General features: G+C 41.3%; 3 protein-coding genes across 3 annotated transcripts; 2 read left to right on the top strand and 1 right to left on the bottom strand.

Annotated features, from left to right (window-relative positions):
• Positions 1-9,665: 9,665 nt before the first annotated feature.
• Positions 9,666-10,683, bottom strand: MELLADRAFT_64493 (uncharacterized protein; the record flags this gene model as incomplete). Its single annotated transcript, XM_007411682.1, has 7 exons — positions 9,666-9,709; positions 9,771-9,865; positions 10,003-10,088; positions 10,168-10,280; positions 10,344-10,425; positions 10,476-10,653; positions 10,679-10,683. The coding sequence occupies 7 exons, from the start codon at positions 10,681-10,683 to the stop codon at positions 9,666-9,668; spliced, it is 603 nt and encodes a 200-aa protein (XP_007411744.1).
• Positions 10,678-14,590, top strand: MELLADRAFT_124658 (multi-copper oxidase laccase-like protein; the record flags this gene model as incomplete). Its single annotated transcript, XM_007411646.1, has 18 exons — positions 10,678-11,190; positions 11,257-11,340; positions 11,495-11,505; positions 11,575-11,594; positions 11,659-11,722; positions 11,790-11,803; positions 11,907-11,913; positions 11,981-12,112; positions 12,181-12,470; positions 12,566-12,692; positions 12,775-13,226; positions 13,324-13,406; positions 13,474-13,545; positions 13,643-13,740; positions 13,814-13,889; positions 13,992-14,014; positions 14,121-14,128; positions 14,186-14,590. The coding sequence occupies 18 exons, from the start codon at positions 10,945-10,947 to the stop codon at positions 14,305-14,307; spliced, it is 1,929 nt and encodes a 642-aa protein (XP_007411708.1).
• Positions 14,591-15,467: 877 nt separating this feature from the next.
• MELLADRAFT_44036 (uncharacterized protein) lies at positions 15,468-16,999 on the top strand (the record flags this gene model as incomplete). Its single annotated transcript, XM_007411647.1, has 4 exons — positions 15,468-15,847; positions 15,926-16,320; positions 16,392-16,480; positions 16,556-16,999. The coding sequence occupies 4 exons, from the start codon at positions 15,560-15,562 to the stop codon at positions 16,603-16,605; spliced, it is 822 nt and encodes a 273-aa protein (XP_007411709.1).
• Positions 17,000-19,892: the final 2,893 nt, after the last annotated feature.

Genomic DNA, 19,892 nt, shown 5'->3' on the forward strand with positions numbered 1-19,892 from the left:
GGTTGAAACAACTTGAGCTACGAGTAAGGCGCTGGCTAAGTCAAAACGAGACACCGGATTATCAGGGAAAATCGGGATGGGATGACCATAGACGCGAAATCGGGCAAGACCACCTGGAATGAAACACTGGTGAGATGGAGAGAAGGTCACAGTAGGAAATGAGCAAATGATTACGAACCATCAGGAATCATGTGTAACTTCAGATATTGGTAAGTCTCGGCGGTTTGCTCGATTTTGAACAGGTGACGTGATGAAGGACCTAGAGGCACGGCTGGCAACAATTCTTGCCACTGCTTTTTCCAAACCACATCAATCAAACAGTAATGAGAAGCTGATTGGTTCATCTCATTGGGAACGTACCTGGGAATGATCAGCACATGGAGCTATTGTGGAGGTTGAATCGGATTGAGCGCTGATGGGAAGTCCAAAGACAGAACAAGCTGAAGCTTTGTTGCCACTGAAGTGGGTGGTGTCGAGATCAAAGCCTTCGATAGTGGCGGAAGAGACGCCGAGGCGAATGATGACCCTATAGATGAAGTTTGTCAAAAGCCATGATAAGTTGAGCTGATCAGGATCTGACTCGAAGTGAGATTGGGTTTATGACTGACCAATCATATGTAGGATTGTGACGACGAGATTCCCATCCCTGAAAGAAGATTCAGAATACCAGATTGTCAAGATTCATAAGGGAAATCAACAAAAGGTGGAGCAAGTTTCAAGGATACTTTATGGAGAGCTTCCAAGTGTTCAGTGAGGAACACTGAGCGCTCAGTCGTTAATACTGAGTGTTCAGGGCCGCTTGTCTCCTAGTCTGCCTGAGGCTTGACTCAGACGGATGAAGTTCAGCGTAAGGAATGTTCTTCCAATCTTTCCCCTTTGTGGATAATTGTACGCTTCTGGGCCACAAAAATCACACAAATGTGACAAAATTGCCAAGATCTTTGGGCCCCCGAAGTCGGGGGCCTCCTCCACAGGCACTGTGCAGTGTAGTTTTTTAGGCAGAAACTAAATTACAAACGTAAAGGTAAGAACTTAGAACATAGCTTGTACGCTGCTTGTAAAGTTTCAAAGCTGTTGACTGTGGTGGGCATTCCCACATGTTCTCTAGTCTTTAAAATTCTTATTGATACAGCTATTCCATTATATGTTGGACATTGAGAAGAATTTTTTTTTTTTGCTACTCTAAAAAAGATTAAACCTCAAAATTCATCACTGAAGACAAAAAAATACAGTGTTTGCTGTGTTAAATCCGGTTAAAAACACAAGCTGTAACTTTTTCCATTTTTCCTTGAGGTCCAACATATAAGGCAATAGTAGTACCAGGTCTTACATCAGGTCAAGCCCTTCAATCAAGACAACTGTCAGCCCTGATACATACACAGTACCCAAAAATACCTTGTAATATAGAATTATCATATAGAAAACCTAATTACACGTACATAAATCTTAGAAAATATATGTAACACGTAATATAACATATGAATAACCTCATTACATATACACATACACTCAAAACCACACGTAATATGTGATAAAACAACATTTGCACCTCATAACTCAGTGTCAAGAGTCAAACTGCTTATACTACATAATATAGGTAACACACATCTGTAATTAAGTATCACTAGTGATGATCATAACATTTAGTGATGATAAACCCTGAACCAGTGCACTGTGAACGTCTTTCAACTTACCCAAGTGGGAAGGGGAACACAATTGGAAGTATAAATTTTTGTACAAGGATCTATCACTGGATAGTTGAGCCATGAGACCCACATTACATACATGCAGCAGGGTGAGTGAATAGGTGGCTACCATGGAGATTCAGGTTTGCTCAGTTATGTCCTCATCTGGATGAGTGACTCATATGTAATACATGCTGTAACTTTTTTTCAGCGTGACAAAACCATTCCAGAAATTGACTACATACACTGACTAAAAGTTATGGTGTAATTTTGTCAACTAAACTTCATGTAACACCCTTTCTGTTAATGAAAAATGGCAGCAAGAATGTTGCCTGAGTAGCAATGACGATATATGTAGTGGATTTTTGGGACAATTTTGTCAATGACAAAAAAGTTACATGATGTATCACTTGCAATTCATTTAGTCAAATGAGCAGACAGCTGAGCATACCTGTATGTACATGATAAGCAACTATCAACTAAGCCTGCTGCACATATTTAGTGTGTGTTTTATGGCTCAGGTGTGCAGTGATGGATCCTTTTATTACAAACTAAACTCTCAATCATTTCCCCCTTCCCACTTGGGAAATTGAATGATGTTAACAGTGAATGAGAGTATACAAACCCCTCCTGTCTCAGCCTTCAGAGATTTTGCTTCAAGAGTTTATTACCCATCATTTAAATAACAACTTTAAGGTAATAGTGAAGTTCATAATCAAGATTCTTATACCAATAAGACTAGTGATTTACTTCATTACTTTAGACAAATCCCTGAATTAAAGTAAGTAAAACACCCTTCACCTTTCTGGATCCTCTACTTTCCCCAAGCAGAATCATTACTAGGTTGGTGACCTTCAACAAGGCAAAGGGTAGTGGCCTATATCCAAGTACACAGGTTGGTGTCCATAAGAACAAGTGATCTTGACCTCACTCTTCAAACTGTCAAATAGAGGGTTGAAGGAAAACCTTGGAGCCAGTTTTCATTAATAATAATCACTTATAATCATGATTAAGACCTCCTTTTAAGGAGTCATTTGACTGTAGTCTGCCTAGATTTGTCTAAATAGACCAGTCCCTTTATCCTTTCCCTTTCTCTTTAAAATGTTCATTTGTAATTACTTCCTATTTGAAATATAACTTCATTATTTAAAATTATAATACCCCACCCTGCTCAATCAGTGAGCCTTGAGTTCTCATCTAAGTCTCACACTGCCAGCATTAAAGAGGTTCCCAGATGGGAATATGGGTCCTAGTGATCAGATTCCCATTCTGCTACTGTTACACAGTTCCATGAATATTTCCTGAGTAGCCATTGTGATATATGTAGTCAATATTTTGAAATGTGTTTCTCAATCTGAACAAAGTTACAGCATGTATTACACATGATTTTTTTATCTAGATGAGCAGATAACTGAGCAGACCTGTATGTAGCTGATAGCTAAGGATTTACTCAGATGTTTGCACATATGTAGTGTATGCTTTATGGCTCAGATGTGCAGTGCAAGATGATTTGATGCTCCATTCTTCTCTCAATGATATTCCCAGCCTAGGTCATGTTCCGACCAGGGAACCTATTTAATGCTGGCAGTGTCAACCCTCACATCAACCTCCAAAATTCTTTAGTTTCCCTAGTTGTCAACCATGATCTTCCTATCTCCTTAATCAATGCAAAAAATCTGTGAACTCCTTGCTATGGTCAATACAACTTCATTATCTCTCTTATCAAAGCACACTTGTGTTTCTGAATGAATCTAATACCAATCTGTCTGAGGTTCTATCACCAATCTACTCTCATTGGTTCAACACATCAGTCTTACTTGTGATGGTGATAAATTCCCCAAGCAATGTTGGCATGCTTGGTATAACTGCTCATTGGATTGATGACAAGTTCAAAATGTACAGTATCATTCTTGCTTTGAAATTGAAGCCAATCCAATTTTCAATTTTGATTGTTTATAACATAGGCCTGGTACAATTCTAATTTCAAGGAGTTAAAAATTTGTAGTTTACCAATGATGAAGAAGATAGTTCAATATCAAGAAGCCACTGAGAAGATAGCTGTCTATATATGCTCTGCCATACTTGACCCTTGCCTCAATCTCAATGCAGTCAAACGGCCCGCCATGAAATTGCTTGTTGGGGGACCTGAAGACTTGCTCACATACTTTACTCATCAGGCCTTAAAGTTCAAACCATCTCATAATCCCAACATCAAGATCATCAAGTCTGAAGACAATTCCAAACCTGATTAACCCTCTAACTTCATCAAGTGCCACAAAGCAGTTCCTATCAAGCATAAAATCAATGAATAGAAGGACACCCAACGCCTGTGACGGTGTGCCTCAGTCCATTACATAAGTTGGGGCTAGTTTTTGTTACTAGAGGAAAAGAGAGGCCAGGAGCATTGGCACCAGGTTGTGTACCCAGGCTGGTTGTGAAATGTGAGTGGTAATATTCCAAAGTTGAGAAAGTTCTACAACTCAACTTCTTGCACTCACACCTTCTCCCTCTAGAATCACAACAACTTATTTGAGTTGTTCCTACAACTCTTTCTCTGTTTTCTTTTTTCACCCACCCACCTCCTGGATGAGAAGCCCCACAGGTCTACAGTGAGATTCCTTTACAAGAGTGATGATGGCTGCACCAAATCCCATGCTAATATAAAAAATGCTTCTTATCGGAACAGACCCGATAGCAGCATAAAATGTGCTCAAAATTATGCTATGCTTAAATGTCATGCCTAGGGCCAAGAAGTTTTTTTTTGGTGCAGTAAATGGCCCAAATGAGTTGTAAAAAACATATAGAATCATGTATTGTTTGAAAAAGTGCAGGGAAAGAAAGCATTTGAAAAAAAAATGGAGCAAACCAACTGAAGATTAGTTGTAAAACAACTTATTCAATAAGATCACACATCAAGCAATGAGCTGTGAAATGAGATTGATCAACTCAGCAGTCAGAAGGTTACGAGATTAGATCGGCATGACAAGAAGTGAAAATGCAAGGGGCTCACTCATCATCGCTTTCAGAGGAAGATGATTCAGAGGTGTAGTGACTTGATTCAGAAGCTGAGGAATTTGATTTGGTAGATGGAGACTTTGATGCCAATTGAGGGATTGATACATTTGATTCATTTTGGAGATTGGGTAGATGAGATGAAATCTTTGCTTGAGTTTGAGTAGAGAAGAACGCGGTAATCTTTGGCTGGGTGAGATTTTGGTTCTGTCTGAGTGTTAGATCATCCATGAGCTTGTTCAAAGCTTGCACATGTTTGGCTTCGGATTGATTGACTTCTGGATGGAAGTACTGAACTGGGCGCGAAAACATGAAGTATTTCAACTCGTTGATGGCTGATTTAGCTTGTGAAATTGTAATCGGTTGACAAGGCTTATCAGCATCATCAGCCGCCTCCTCTTCTGCTGGTAAAACTTCATGACCGGTTGTAGTGGTAGCAAGTATCTCTATGTCAGTAGGCATTGGCATTTCAGCTGCAGTTGGTTGAGTTTCAACCTCAGCGTTGAGGAGGGCTTCAATACTAATTCTATTGGAGCAGCTACTTTCTTCAAGTCTAGAGCAAGAGTCGAGTTGATTCATTTGATCATTGAGTGCTGAAACTGCTTGATCGAGGCCTGCATCAGTGGCAAAGCAAGATGTTTCATCTTTGTTAATGTCTAGATCTTCGTCTTGATAAGCCGCTATGACGCCAGTGTGTATGTTACAGTTCGTAATAGTCTCTGCTGATATCAAGTTCCAAGCTTCTTGAGCCATGAACATGGCCTTGAGTTGATTGATGGCAAATACATCCTTGGCTGGCATGTTAGGGTTATCTTTGTACCTTTGAATGGCTTCAGCAAAAAGTTCGCGCCTGTAGATGGCCTTGAAGGCCTGAATGATCCCAGCATCACAGGGTTGTAGATGACTGGTCATATTTGGTGGGAAAAATTCACATCTGATGTGACTTCATTTTACAGTTTTAGCTGCTAAAGTATGTCCGCTGAAGTTGTCAAGGAGTAGGAGAACATTGCGACCTTTGTTGGCCATTTGTTCATTGAAGTGTAGTAGCCAATCACCAAAAATGATTGCTGTCATCCATGCTTTTGAATAGAAGGTATAATCGAAGAACCAGCAAGAAGCATCTTGACGGCCAAAAGATCTCGGGCAACGAGTGTTGCCAATCACAAGTGGTTCAAGCTTATCGGAGCCATCCGCATTGCAGCAAAAAAGGTATGAAAGACATTTTTTTGAGCCTTTAATCCCAGAAGTCAACACTGTAGCTAGTGTTTGATTAGGTGGCATGCTGAAGTATGAAGAATTTGATGAGTACATACAAGAAACTTGAAGCAAAGAAGCAAATGAACAATACTTACCACCACAGGAGGCCGGTTTCATCAGCGTTGTAAATATCACAAGGCTCAAAACCTTTTGTGAGATCAACCATTTTCTTTTTTGCACTTTCAGCATTGACAGGATCAACAGCACCTGCTTCACCATGCATCTGGAAATTAAAGATGTTGTACCTCCTCTTGAACTTGTTGATCCAGCTGGTTGAGTATTTAGATGTGATTCCAAGGAGCCCAGCAAAGTGAGCAGCCTTTGTGCGAAGGACATCAGCTGTGATGATGAGCTTGTGGGCATGAGCTTCAAGAATCCAGTGGAACAGGGCTTGTTCAAGATCAGGGTGTTTACTTGTCCGGAGCCGCTTGACTGAACCGTTTCCGAGTGTTGAGGTGATGTGTATTGATGTCTTTTTTTTGAGCCATCTGCTGATACAAGCTTGATCGAGGCCAAAGTGAGCAGCAGTCTCTGCTTGCGTTGTCTTGTTGTTGATATGCCAGCGGATAACCTCTTCTTTTTTATCAAGGGAATGATTTTGTCGCTTGGGCTTGAGCACCCTCTTTCCGGCTGTAGACTTGACAGAAATAGTTGATTTAGTCTTCTCTTGTGGCGGGGATAATCTCGAGCTAGCCGACTTGCTCTTCTTGGTTGATTGAAGCTTGCCTGATTATTAATTGTAGATGAGTAATAATAACACATGGAGCTACAAATGAAATTAGTTTCTATCCTGACTCACTATGACTAGATCAAACTTGATTTTCTGGTTCTTGTGCCCGTTGGCGGATTGCTTTCTTTGCATTGGAAACCTTGGTATATCCAGACAGGAGTTGAGGCACGACCGAGGTTTCAGTAGCACCTGCTTCTAAGAACATAGAACATCAAAGTATTTGAGGACACTAAACATTTATCATTGAAGAATTAAAGAAGCGTGCAAGCCTACTTATTAGACCATTGATAATCCTGTCTAGTTTGATTGACACAAGGCCATTGTGTTCAGGTTTCCAGGTATGATGCTTGCGACATTTAGTAATATAGCCCAAAAGGCATTCTAGACCATACTTCCCGCTTTTCAAGCGCTCCTTGAAATCTGCTTCAGGAACATCTAAGCCATAGGCAGCATCCATGCTTTTATTAACTTTACCCCACATCCCCACATCTAGATCATTTGGCGAGATTATCAAGACACAGCTGAAAGTTGTAAAGATGTAACCATGCCTCTCAGCTAAGCCCAGAGGGGAGGTCCGGCTAAGAGACAAGATGCGCGCAAGAATCTGATCAACAGATGAGGTTGACATATTTTAGATGAGAAAAAATATCTGTAGATATAGAAATTTGATGTTTTGAAACTCCTGAACTTGAAGGAACTTGGTGGTGAGGGAGAAAATGTGTTCTCAGTTTCTCATGCCAAACCTGGGTGCTCAGCTGTTGTCAGTTATGTAATGCTCCAAAATGATGCACCTATTGAATAATATGTGCTAAAGAAACTTGGCAGCAAAAATGGACAGGCATTTTTTCAATTGGTCTTGGCTTTTTGAGTTGATTCAGGCTAAAATGTACTCCACTTCACTCCACTTCACCTTCCTTTCTCACATCACATAGAAGCATAACCACATGTATAAATTATGCTATGCTTCTTTTTTCATGCTTCACATGAAATTTTACAAGCATATCAGTCAAAACCTGGAGCATATGCTTAAAATGCTTATAAATCTGAATTTACCTCCTACCAAAAATGGTTGCACCATTTTGTATGCTTAATACAAAATATGCTTGTAAAGGCAATGCTTAAAAAGGAATCTCACTGTATTACAATTGTTAATGAAGGGGAACCCAGGATGAAAAGGAATATATTTTTATTCCTATACCTGGGTCCCCCTACCAGGGCCACCCCCATGCCCCTGTAAGTAGTACGTTAAGGACTTGTATAGATTGTAAGTTTTTGATGACCTGTAGCGGAGGTTGTACTATATCTGTGATAAGGGTTTTACATCCTTTAGTACATATATGTGTTAAGGCTCAGACCGGCTAGGCACCAAAGCAGACAAGCCACTCAGCCAACTCACCTGTTTTTGGTTTAGGCTAGTTAGAATGATTAGGAAGCTTTAGCTCAAACCGGTCAGAAGGTTTCTGAAGATTGTGATCTAAACCAGGGTTTCTCTTTCTCGTGTTTCATCATATTGTAAATGCCTTGTGAAACATGTTTTGTATAAAAGCTACTGTGTTCTTCTGAAACTTGTGTTGTCTTTTCTCTCGTCACATTATCATTTTGTTTTGGTAGAATAGCACTAACGCTAGTCCTTCTAGGTAGAACTACATTTCTCTTTTATGCAATAGTCACATTATCATTTTGTTTTGGTAGAATAGCACTAACACTATTCCTTCTAGCTTTGTCCCACTCTACAATATGAACACAATATGTAATATTATGTGTAAGACTTAATAATTAATGTATTACGGATATCCACATAAGTTTGGTATAGTATACCATAACCAACCCCGCCTTGTAGGAGTGGAATATCTCACTCCCCCTCCAGAGGAGGGGAAGCAGGATTTACTGGATTACTTGAAGTTACATGAACATCACTGGCCCAATTTAGCATGTATGGAAAGAGCTATGCTTGCTGTACCTGCCACTAGTGCTCCATTGAAGAGGTGCTTTTCTAGTGCTTTACAAGTCATGAGTGACCACTGTGCATGTGTATTTCACCCCCTAAAATCTTGAGCCTCAAGTGTGTTTTCAAAGTTGGTCCAAGGAGTTCAAGTAAGATTTCTTTTCTTCCAGGTAGTTATATAATAATATGATAGCCATATGATAGCCTTCTATACATATGAAACTGCAATCTTTATCATCAAATTATGCCCCTTCTGCCTATCTTTGCCTTTAAATTTAGCCTTCAATGTATCTCACAACAGCCTCAAATCAATGTGAATCTGCAATGAAATTCCCTTCTGCCTGTTTTTGTGCTTAAAATGGAGCTCAAAGAATGTCCCTTCCACCGGTTTTTGCACTCAAAATGAGCCTGGTCCTGAGTCTTACAATTCAGGGTGCGCCTTGACTGGCCCTGGGGTGGCACCATCACTTCTGGTCTTGGTTCATAGTCCAATGCTGTAGCATAGATTTACATACCATTGTGAACACAGGAAAGCTTTTATGTATCACATGCATGTAAGATGTACAAAGCACCTGTAAGAGCATCTCCAGAAGTCCAACCTTTGTGAACTGGTAAAACATGTACAAGGCCCTCTCAAAATGTACAGCTTGCTGTATTCTCCCTCAATAAGTGAGTTCCCTCCAACACAAACCTGAAAAGAACTTTCCAAGGTTATTCCCCTGCCAAAAACACACAAGCTCAACCTGATCCATAATAAATGATATTTCATTGAGGTGTTCTGTGAACCTTTAAACATGATAAAGCTTCATGTGGTTATTGCTGGACACATGAGGTACAATTGTGTCCAACACATCACCAATACTGTGGTATTCATATTTGTAAATGACTCTTGGCCTATAAAGATGTTGACATGTGAAACCTAGTATCCCTGAAAATGATTCTCACACATGTTGCCAGGTTTGAGAAAACTGGTGACCCCTGGATGATTGACATCTTTGTTGCCAAAGCCCTTTTCACCTTGTCTTTTTGTGTCCAATCAATCAATCCATCTCAGATTTTGAGAAAACTCCATGATAGCCACTGTAGCAAGGAAAAACAGTTGTCACACTATAGACAGTGAAGCAAATTGACCGCACATTACGTCTGTGGGATTCCATCTTGACCATTGTAGCACTGTAGATCTCTGATAATAAAGATAGCAACTCCGTTGCAAGCATTTGAGGTCTGACAATATCACTGGTAGGATGAGTCCCATTTGGTCAAAGATTTCCTCCCAATGTGAGAGTGGGTCACCCTGCCTTTGGGGGCAATGCCTGCGCGACACTGTACAGATGCTGTTCGTCAACCGCCATTTGTTCAAATCATAGACATACTTTACCTGCCCCGTCCTATTGATGTAGTTGATGTACTCGGGCGAAGGAGAGCGCTCGTCATGTTTCAGCTTTCGAGACATAGCTCCCTTAATGGTTACTTATACAAGGCTCATTTGAGAGAAAGCTAAAGCTGATGAAAGTAGTTGTTACGTTTCTTTCCCTCACAAGATACGCGTAACGCAGGTCACTCAAGGGTGCGATGTAAATTGGAACCAAGTCTTCCGTTCCGCTTTCGACATCTACAAGTTGAGCCTTGGGAAATTGGGAATCATCTTTGACTATTGTAGCTCTAAGCGTAGCATGATATCAAATGTATCCGTCTGCGGTGCTCATGCCCTCACGGTATGAGATGTCTACCAGCCCCCACGAGTCACGGTAGTAGCGCAGCGCCAAGTCAGCTTGAAGTAGAAGCGCCATTTTGGCCTGAAGATTATCTGAGTGCAAAACGATTAGGAATCAAGGTTGATACTTACCGCATTGCGGTAGAGTGCGTGGTAGGATGCGACCCAAGGTGGGATAAACTCTTCCTGTTTGAGCTGTGTAGATGCGATTCTCCTGTGCTTCAATCCCGAAACAAGACCGAGCTGGTCCATACACACAATATGATGGTGCTTGAGAGCGTCCAATTTCGCACAGCTCTCTCCGGAGTTGCTATATAGAAGTTTTGCAGGCACACCACATCAGTTCTATTAGGACATTCTTGCGTATAAGAAGGCCTTTTAAACCAAGCCCGATTGTTGAGACCTCATCAGATACCTTTCTACGAGCTCTCCTCTTTGCTCTAGAAGATCACTTCTCCCTTATACCAAGTCGAATACCTTGAGATTTCATACTTCGATCTAGACGCCTACCTTGCCGCAAGATTCGGCTCTTTCATTACTTGAGCCTTATTTGAAACAATCAGTACATAGTCTTTGAAAGCCCCCGATCACCGTAACCCTTATGATCAACCATTTTGGATTGCTTCTTCTTCTTATGTACGGTGTGATCCAAGATATTCAATGTCACGACACAAAAGAAGCAGTAGCACCTAGAAAGGAATACAAACTGGACTGCGAATTCGAGGTTTCTTCCAAGAAGAGATTGCGTAAGTATGAGTGGATCGTGACTAATACCACTGGAGCTCCCGATGGCTTTTGGCGTTCTGTGCTCGCAATTAACAATCAAATGCCCGGCCCGTTGATTGAAGTACGTGATAAATACATGCTTGATGGACCCAGTGAGAGCTCCATGCTGACTCAACATTGACGACAGGCGAATGAAGGTGATGATGTGGAGGTGACCGTCATCAACAAACTCGATTCTCCGCTTACTATTCACTGGCACGGCCTTTATCAGGTAAGGGATGGTTGCTTCCACCGAACAGTCTTTTCCCTCATTGTATCTGAGCTTGTAACTGAGACAAAATACCACCAACTTGCAAACAACCATTACGTCTGCTTTACTGCCTTTCGCTCGTCGCGGCTATTTTTGGATGGTGATATCAACTTAGAATGGAACAAAGTGAGTCGAGGATAGCCATTTGTATCGCAGTCGCCAAGCATGATCCTGAGCTGACATCTCCTTTCATAGCTGGGAAGATGGAATTTCTGGTAACGTTCACGATTCTCGTAGCTAAAACACACCTCGGCTAAAATAAAAACTTCAATTGTTAAGGTATCACACAATGCCCCATTCCAGCTGGAGTCACATACACTTACAAGTTTACACTGGCCAATCAGTGAGTTTTCAATGCATTTCTTTATCTTTGAATTGTCCGGCTGACTGGTTCGATGCGGTCATGACAGGTATGGAACATTCTGTAAGTCAAGAATGGATATCGCCTCGAGATTTCTTAATGCACTTATTTCTTGAGCCTAATGCTGCTTTCCTGAACCTCCATGTCGGAATGACCAACTGTGAAGGGTATCAGTAAGTTTCTTCGGTATTTGCTCAGACGCGTAACCTGGGAAGTGTCTCTGATAGTTTGCTTCTCAAGTGCTCATTACCAGTCCCTCAAGACGGATGGGCTTGTCGGCCCGTTGGTTGTCCACTCGCCGCGGGATCCATTGAAGCGCGGAATCGACTTTGACGAAGAGATTGTATTGCTCTTACAGGACTGGTACCACACGTGAGCCACGCAATTCAGTGCAGTGATGGAATGCCTCAGTGACAAGTGCTGACAATGAGTCGAGTTAGTCCCTCAAATGTGATTGACCCACAGATGAGGTCGACCCAAGGATATATGGGATTCCCGTCGCCGCCGAGTGCCAACTCAGCACTTATCAATGGGATTGGCCAATGGGATTGTAGATTCGCTTTGACCGATGATCGTTGCAGAAAGAATTCACCTCCAGAATTTCACCTCGTTGCCGGCACCAAAACCCGGTTCAGGTTGATTCAGGCCGGGTCTCATGCTATGTTCTTCTTCTCAGCTGATGAACATACCCTTAATGTCACTGAGGCTGATGCTACACCAGTACACGGACGTCAGTCTTCCACAAGAAATGCACCTCCTTTTTTATCACAAGCTATTGCTTATAACCTTTGACGCGACTGATTTATGAATCCACCCCATCTACAGCTCCTGCCATCCACAGAGTCAAGTTTCACAACGGCCAAAGGTACTCTGTCATCTTGAGCGTGGCTGCCAACGAAACCGGTACTAGCTTCTTTCTGAGGGCTTCTATGGATCCCGATTGCTGGGTCTGGTAACGCCATTTTGCTAGCAGAATTACTACCCAATGCAGTTGAGACCAGGCTAACCTCGTGTTTTTGTCCGCTGTGTATCAGGGTGACAAGCGATTTGCAGAAGACTGCCTTTGCAATTATACGTGTCGTCGATGCAACCACCAGGACTTTCTCCACAAAGCGACCTACAAGCAGAGACTGGGCGGATCGAATAAATGGAGACTGTAGAGATCTCGATCCCAATACATTAGTACCTATCATTCCTGTCCGAGTACCTCAAACAGTCGACGGGGCGGGGGCGTTGGCTGTTGGCTTAGGCTTTCGAGTTTTTTCGACAGGTGCCCAACTGCCTACGAGTGCTGGGGTACCTAGCTCAAACAATTCGAGACCTACACATCCTGTGTTGCAAATCAAGGACATCAAGTCTGGAATTGTCAGTATCCCTCCGCCTGGTACCAACACCACTTTACCCTCGATTACTGTCAATGCTCAGGTGACATCCGCTCCAGCTGGGGCCGGGGGGGCTTATTTTGTTAACAACGTGACATGGCAAGGTTGGAGATCTTTTCTATTGTAACGTTCTGAATGATTAATAAGAAAGAATTGCTGATGAAACAATGTGAAATCTCTATGCGAATCAAAACTTCCTAGCAAATCAACTCAATCCTGTGCTACACGACTTTGCTGCAGGTGGACCGGGACGCACTGATAACTCAAAGATTGCCAGTGTGGTAGTAAGTGGATCTCTTCCAGGCTGAAGATTGCAAAGAAGCATGCTTATGTTTGATTCTGTGCGAGAAGTATCCGACCTTGGGCTGGTATGATCTGTACCTTGTGAATTTGGAGCAAGCAACGAACCACCCTTTTCACTTGGTAAGTCCCTAAAGGCGGCAGTATTCCTCATAACCATTTGCATCAGCTCAGCTGATGTCAATCTTGAGACATCTACACATCTTCTTAATCGAATCAGCACGGCCCAGAGATGCACATTGTAGCCATTGGAACCGGCACACCAACACCTGAAAATCTCAGGAACTTGACTTATTCTACACAAAACCCCCTACGAAGGTACTGAATTTTGAAGTTTTGTTTTATCATGGAGTCACATCTGATCGCTCAGTTTGTTTTTTGAAAAATATAGGGACACAATCTTTCTACAAGGTGGCACTTATGCTGTAATAAGACTACGTACAGATCTTCCTGGGATATGGGCCGTGGTAAGTATACCAAAGCGCATAGTTTTGTCAGAGGCGAAGATCAAATCCCCATAGTTCTTGATTTGCTAACATTCCACGCCTCATTGTTTACTTATAACCTAGCATTGTCATATTCAATTTCATTTGTAAGTTTTGGTCTTTCTGCGTAGCGAGCTTACATATCTTTCCCGCATCAGAAGAGAAACTGATTATATCTAACTATGGTCATTCTTAATGTCATTTGGTGTTCAGGGCTGATGGTACGCACTAAAATGGATTTTCCCATTCGACAGAAGCTGACTTATTTTCTTACCCAGGGTTTCTCGGTATGATCGTGATTCAACCGGATAAGATCAAGAATTTCAAGATTCCTCCGAAGACCAGAGATCTTTGCAAGACTCCCATCCCTTCTCTTAGGATGTACGCCGATCGTATTTGAGCAGCTCTTTTTTCATTATTTCTTGCATTTTCTGTGTATACTTTTCATCAAGAGAATCAACGGGATTGAGGTTTATAACTGTAATTATTGTATATACTACTGATTTTAGCTGCTAACAAACTTGTTTCATCTCTTTATCCATTTGATTACAAGTTGGACATTTTTATGCCTGTGCATACTTTTCATCAAGGCAATCAACGGGATTGAGGCTTATAACTGTAATTATTGTATATACTACTGTCACTGATTTTAGCTGCTCAGAACACATTTGTTTTGTTCCTTTATCCATTTGATTACATGTTGGACATTTTCATGCCTGCAATTCACATCTCAAATCGGTGATCGAGGGTCTTTGCCTGAGCCACTTCACTTGATTGGAATTTTATGAAGATTGAACTGGCATCGTGATAGTCTCCTGTTTATACTTTCAATGAACCTTTGACCCCGAGTTCTACATTGTTATAAACTTGAGAAAAGAGTTCAAATTCTATAGTATCGACATCGAAGCACTCTGGTTAAAAATGTATCTCAAAAACTTGCACACGAAAGAGGTCCTTGGTGACCATGCTTGAATCGAGCTCAAAGCTCTTTGAGACATCCACCTGAAATCTTCACCCAGGGACCATATTCAGAGCACTCAAAATAATTATCAAAAATCAAACTTCGAGCATCACTCTGCCCTTTGGAATTTGGTATCCATCCCGTCACTTATGGGATACAACGTTAAAACCCCGCTTTTGTCACCCTCCCAGTTTCTCAACTCGGCCTTCTTGGCAATGGCAATTGTAAGAGATATGGCTGTTGTTTAGCTTGAAAATCGTTGTTTTATGTGAATCTGAGTTCTGTGAATAGATGCGACTGATGTAACAGGGAGTGCTAAAAGACCTCGATGCTCTTTGCTCTATCAGTCAACATCGTATATTTAACATAGTCCCACAATGTCGCTCGCAACATGGGCAAGCAAGGTAAAGTCTGATAACTTGCATATTTGACTTGACAAGCAATCAAGTGTTTGTGGATGTCACAAGACAGTTTGACCTGTGAAATATAGGCCTGGCGTTTCAAACTTTTGTCTGCTGGTTTTAGACCAAAACCTAACCCTACCACATCCTAACCATTTTTGGTTTAACTCAGCTCAGCTCTATACGCTCATTGTTCAACCACATCGCATTATCTGCTCTCCCTTTCGCGGTATCCACAAGTTCATCGTAGAAAGAGTCTTCAAGGTCTTTCGGACCATTAATATTCGAACATGACATCCAAAAATGGCGCAAGCAAGGCAACTGAATCAAAAAAGATGTCATCCATCAGTTTAGGCAAACTAAAAAAAACTTCAACTACTCAAGCCCCAGTAATTTCAAGCGGTATTCCTACAAACGTGGACAACGATGATGATATTATGATCGATTTAGACACACCAGCACCACTGGTTGGACCTAGTTCGACTGTTAACAAACCCCAAGAAGGAGAGGATACCTTAATGCAGTTTGGTGAAGTTAAGGAGCAAAAGAACGCAAAAGGTCTTACACAGACTGCCAAGGTATGTCAAACTGACTGGCACTCACATATCGTATGGATTCTACGTCAAGTTTGGTTTTTGACATCATGGGTCTCTTAGGTTCCAATCCCACCACATCGAATGACTCCTCTAAAAGCATCATGGCCACAGATCTATACCCCACTAGTAGAAGAGCTAGGCTTACTAGTACGAGTCAATCCAAGCGGTCGTCGGATAGAACTCAAGACATCGAAACACACTCTTGCTCCAGCTTCTTCTACAATGACTAAAGCTATGAATTTTTTACAATGTTTCAACCTTGGGTTTGCAGTAGAAGATGCAGTAGCATTATTAAGAATTGAAGAAATCTATATCGAATCATTTGAAATTAAGGATGTCAAAGCCTTAACTGGTGATCATTTGAGTCGTGCTATTGGACGAATTGCTGGTAAAGATGGTAGAACTAGGTTCACTATTGAAAACACCAGTCGAACAAGAATCGTGTTAGCTGATACGTAAGTTATTTTTGATTGTATCAATTACTTGTCAGATGGGTTTGTTCATTAACGTTGTTTTCTGAAATTAGGAAAATCCACATCTTAGGGTCTTTTGCTTCTATTCGAATAGCACGTGATGCGATTTGTGCCCTAATTCTTGGTTCGCCCCCTGGAAAAGGTACGTCAATACACTTCAAGGCTTATCTTTTTTCATCTCATTGGCTGACTCTCTTCAATCGACTATTCTTATCAGTTTATCACGGGTTGCGCACAGTTGCTGCTCGACAACGTGAACGTTTTTAGTTCAATCTATTTCTTTTGAAAATGCTACATCTTGATACATAGCCTTTTATTCAGCGAGCACGACCCGCTTCTCTTGATAAGGAGGTCTCTCTGGTCATCTCCTTTGACCCTTTAGCTTTTCTATCCCACCATTATGGATCGCCAGTTTACCGTGAAGCCATGATCATGCCGGTTTTTCGACTGTCTTATACCGATCACCAGGACCCACACCTGTGGATAACGGATCCTTTTTCAAGTGCATGTGAACAACCATATCAATGATTCCAAAAGAAAATGTTTACAGGCTTTTAAGCCTCGATTTCAATATCTAGACAGACGTTTTTCAAGTCGCTTTGTGATGTGTTACTATCTTTCCTTGACCAGAATGAAAATATCAGTTTTTGCACTAAAGTACTATTGACTACAACATGACTATCACATAGTGGTGGGTGTCACTGTTGACAGATAAAATGGTTGCTCTAAGGATAAGTGACCAATACAAAAGCACCAAGAAGACGGTAAGAAACGTAAGGAGTCATTGCATTTAGAGAATGAGTAATGTTGCCATTTTGGGACACAGAGGTTTAGAAGATATCATCTAAAACACGCCTTCTCTTGCGGCGTGGTAAGTCTACATTGCCACTAATTGGTGGTAGACCATGTGATGGACCTTGCGCGTGGGTTGACGAGGATCCAGCAAGGCCTATCTGACATAAGGTATTTGTTGGTTCTGTTGCTAATTTTAAAGACACAGATTCTGAGCCGGTTAGTGTAATACCTTATGATACAAATGTTGCTTTTAATTAAACAAGAGCTAGAAGTCTGAGGGAATAAGACTAGTTAGTAACTAGTAGAGAAGAAATCTCTATGACAAAAGAAGTGAGCAAACCTGCTCAACAAAGTGATGAAAAGGAATTGGTAGGGAAAAAGAGAAAGGTACAAATGTAGCAGAGAACCTTTATCTTTTATATACCGACAACATCACCAAAGGCAATCACAGCAAAAGATCTTATTACTAACAGGATGACATCATAGATATGAGATTAGTAATTACAGTCTGACCTGCGCAAATGCATACCCGCGCAACTGCATAACCCGTGATAATGCATAAAAAAAATCCTAAATTTTGATACTTTTTACTGCCAAATTTGACAATGGAATTGCATAACCCGTCAAAATGCATAGCAAAAGCCTTCCACCCAAGTTATGCATTTGCGCGGGTTAGACTGTAGTAAGTAGAGAATAAACTATAGGATCAGACAACCCAAAGAGATGTCTATATGTCATACTTCAATTCCCTCCCCGGTTCTCGAAATCTATATAAGATTTATTTTCCTACAAAAAGCTTTTTGCTTGAATGGTGGTAAAGACTTAGTTAGCATGTCTGCTAACTTGTCAGTAGTAGGAATATACTTGAGTGTGAAAGTATTCCTCTCAACATGTTCCCTTAACCAGTGATATTTCACGTTGATATGTCTAGTTCTATTCTGAAATTGTGCATTCTTTGACAAACCAATGGCACCTTGATTATCAGCAAGCAGCAATGCAGTAGTTTTTAAAGGTTTGTTGAGATCTTTCGCGAATTGAGTAAGCCACCTTAAGTCTTGAACACCTTCATACATTGCAGAATACTCAGCTTTGGTTGAGGATCCTGCGACACTTTCTTGTTCCTTAGATCTCAAATTGATACACCCAGTTCCTATATGTGAAGCCATACCAGTTGTTGATTGCCTTGTATTAGGGCAACCAGCAAAGTCGCAGTCACTGTAAGTTGGAACATCAGAATTGCTACCTCCCAAAACTAAACCATAGAACTGAGTAGCCTTCAAATACCTCAACACCCTCAAAACCTGGGTGAGACAAATGAAAGAGTTAGTAGTGTCCTCTTCATCCAAGGTATAGATTTGGATTATAAATCATATTACTGTGCAAGCATCTGCAGGTGATTGAAATAGCCGGCCAATGTGTGAGTCATGAAGTAGTGCTGCACAACTTAAAAAGTAACCCTGTGGTTACCCTTCTTCAAAGGAATAGTATTCATGAGTTGCTTCATGTCGGACATAGCATGGTGTGTATGTGATGTTGCAGTCTATCATACAGTCATTGAAATGATCAATTCTTCAGCATGCAATCTTTGCCATCATGAATGGATGGGGTACTGACCTCAACAGTATCCTGAGAAATATTGAACAGATTCAATACCTGAAACATCAAGTAAATAACCATAAAGCTGACAGCACATCTCCAGTGGCAAGTTGCAACTGAGACAAACATTGGTAGGGGGATGGAAGGTGTGTTCTGGTATTATAATAGCATCTGGAGGGTGAATTACAGGTGGAATGCCTTTGGCAAAGAAATGTGATGGATCAGGAACACAATCAGCAAGGTCTTCATAAATCAGGTGCCAAATTTGTGACCATGACTTTGGGGTTTGTGAAGGGCCAAGGCAGCATGTTAGGAATTTGATGGGGGCTTTGGTGGGTGTGGTGCCATATGCGTCTTTGGTCCTCTTTAAGAACTCACCGACAAGGGATGCTAAGGTGACAAGTGGGCAGATGGTTAGGCTATCATATGTGTTGGGGTACTCTTGCAATAGTCTGGTTATAAGGTCTTTGACAAGCATGTTGTTTGTAATTTAAAATTGGAACATATAAGAAATGGTGTAAGTAAAGCAAATAAGAGACTGGATGGTTTTATCAATATAATGTATTTTATAACCAATGGCGGTGATTGTCAAGTTATACTACATGGTTGAGACACCAGGTGTTTGAAAAGCTCAACTTGGAAGGGTCACTAAGTTACTTGAATACTTCCATCCTCCGACTCATATAAAAGTCAAAGTGATTGTTCATTTTATCTTTCATTTTATCTTCTGTATCATCTTTATTTTCTTTCTAAATCATCTTTTTTCATTTTTCTCATTCTCCTTCTTCAATGATAGACCAGTGACGATCCCAGGTCATACAGGGGTTGGTGGTGCAAGGCCACACTTGTGTGTGGTCTTTGAACTCACTATAACCTTTATGCTCATTGTGATGGGGCTAAGGGTCAATCAGCCTGCCCTCGACAATCTCAAGCCATCAACAGTGGTGCCGTCCTCCCGCTAACTTGGGATCAAGAGCAAGCAGTCTCTGCAACTGCTACCAACGATCTCAATGGACAACCCACACTTGACGCTTTCCTATTGCAAGCTACTTTCAGCGTTAAATTATGCAACATTGTCTTGGTAATATGGATACTAAAGCATGTGCTTCCTTTCAATAGATTATACAACAACCCTCTCCGTGCAGCTTCCAAGCTAGCCAATT

The sequence above is a fragment of the Melampsora larici-populina genome (assembly GCF_000204055.1).
Source record: "Melampsora larici-populina 98AG31 unplaced genomic scaffold MELLAscaffold_26, whole genome shotgun sequence".
NCBI lineage: Eukaryota > Fungi > Basidiomycota > Pucciniomycetes > Pucciniales > Melampsoraceae > Melampsora > Melampsora laricis-populina.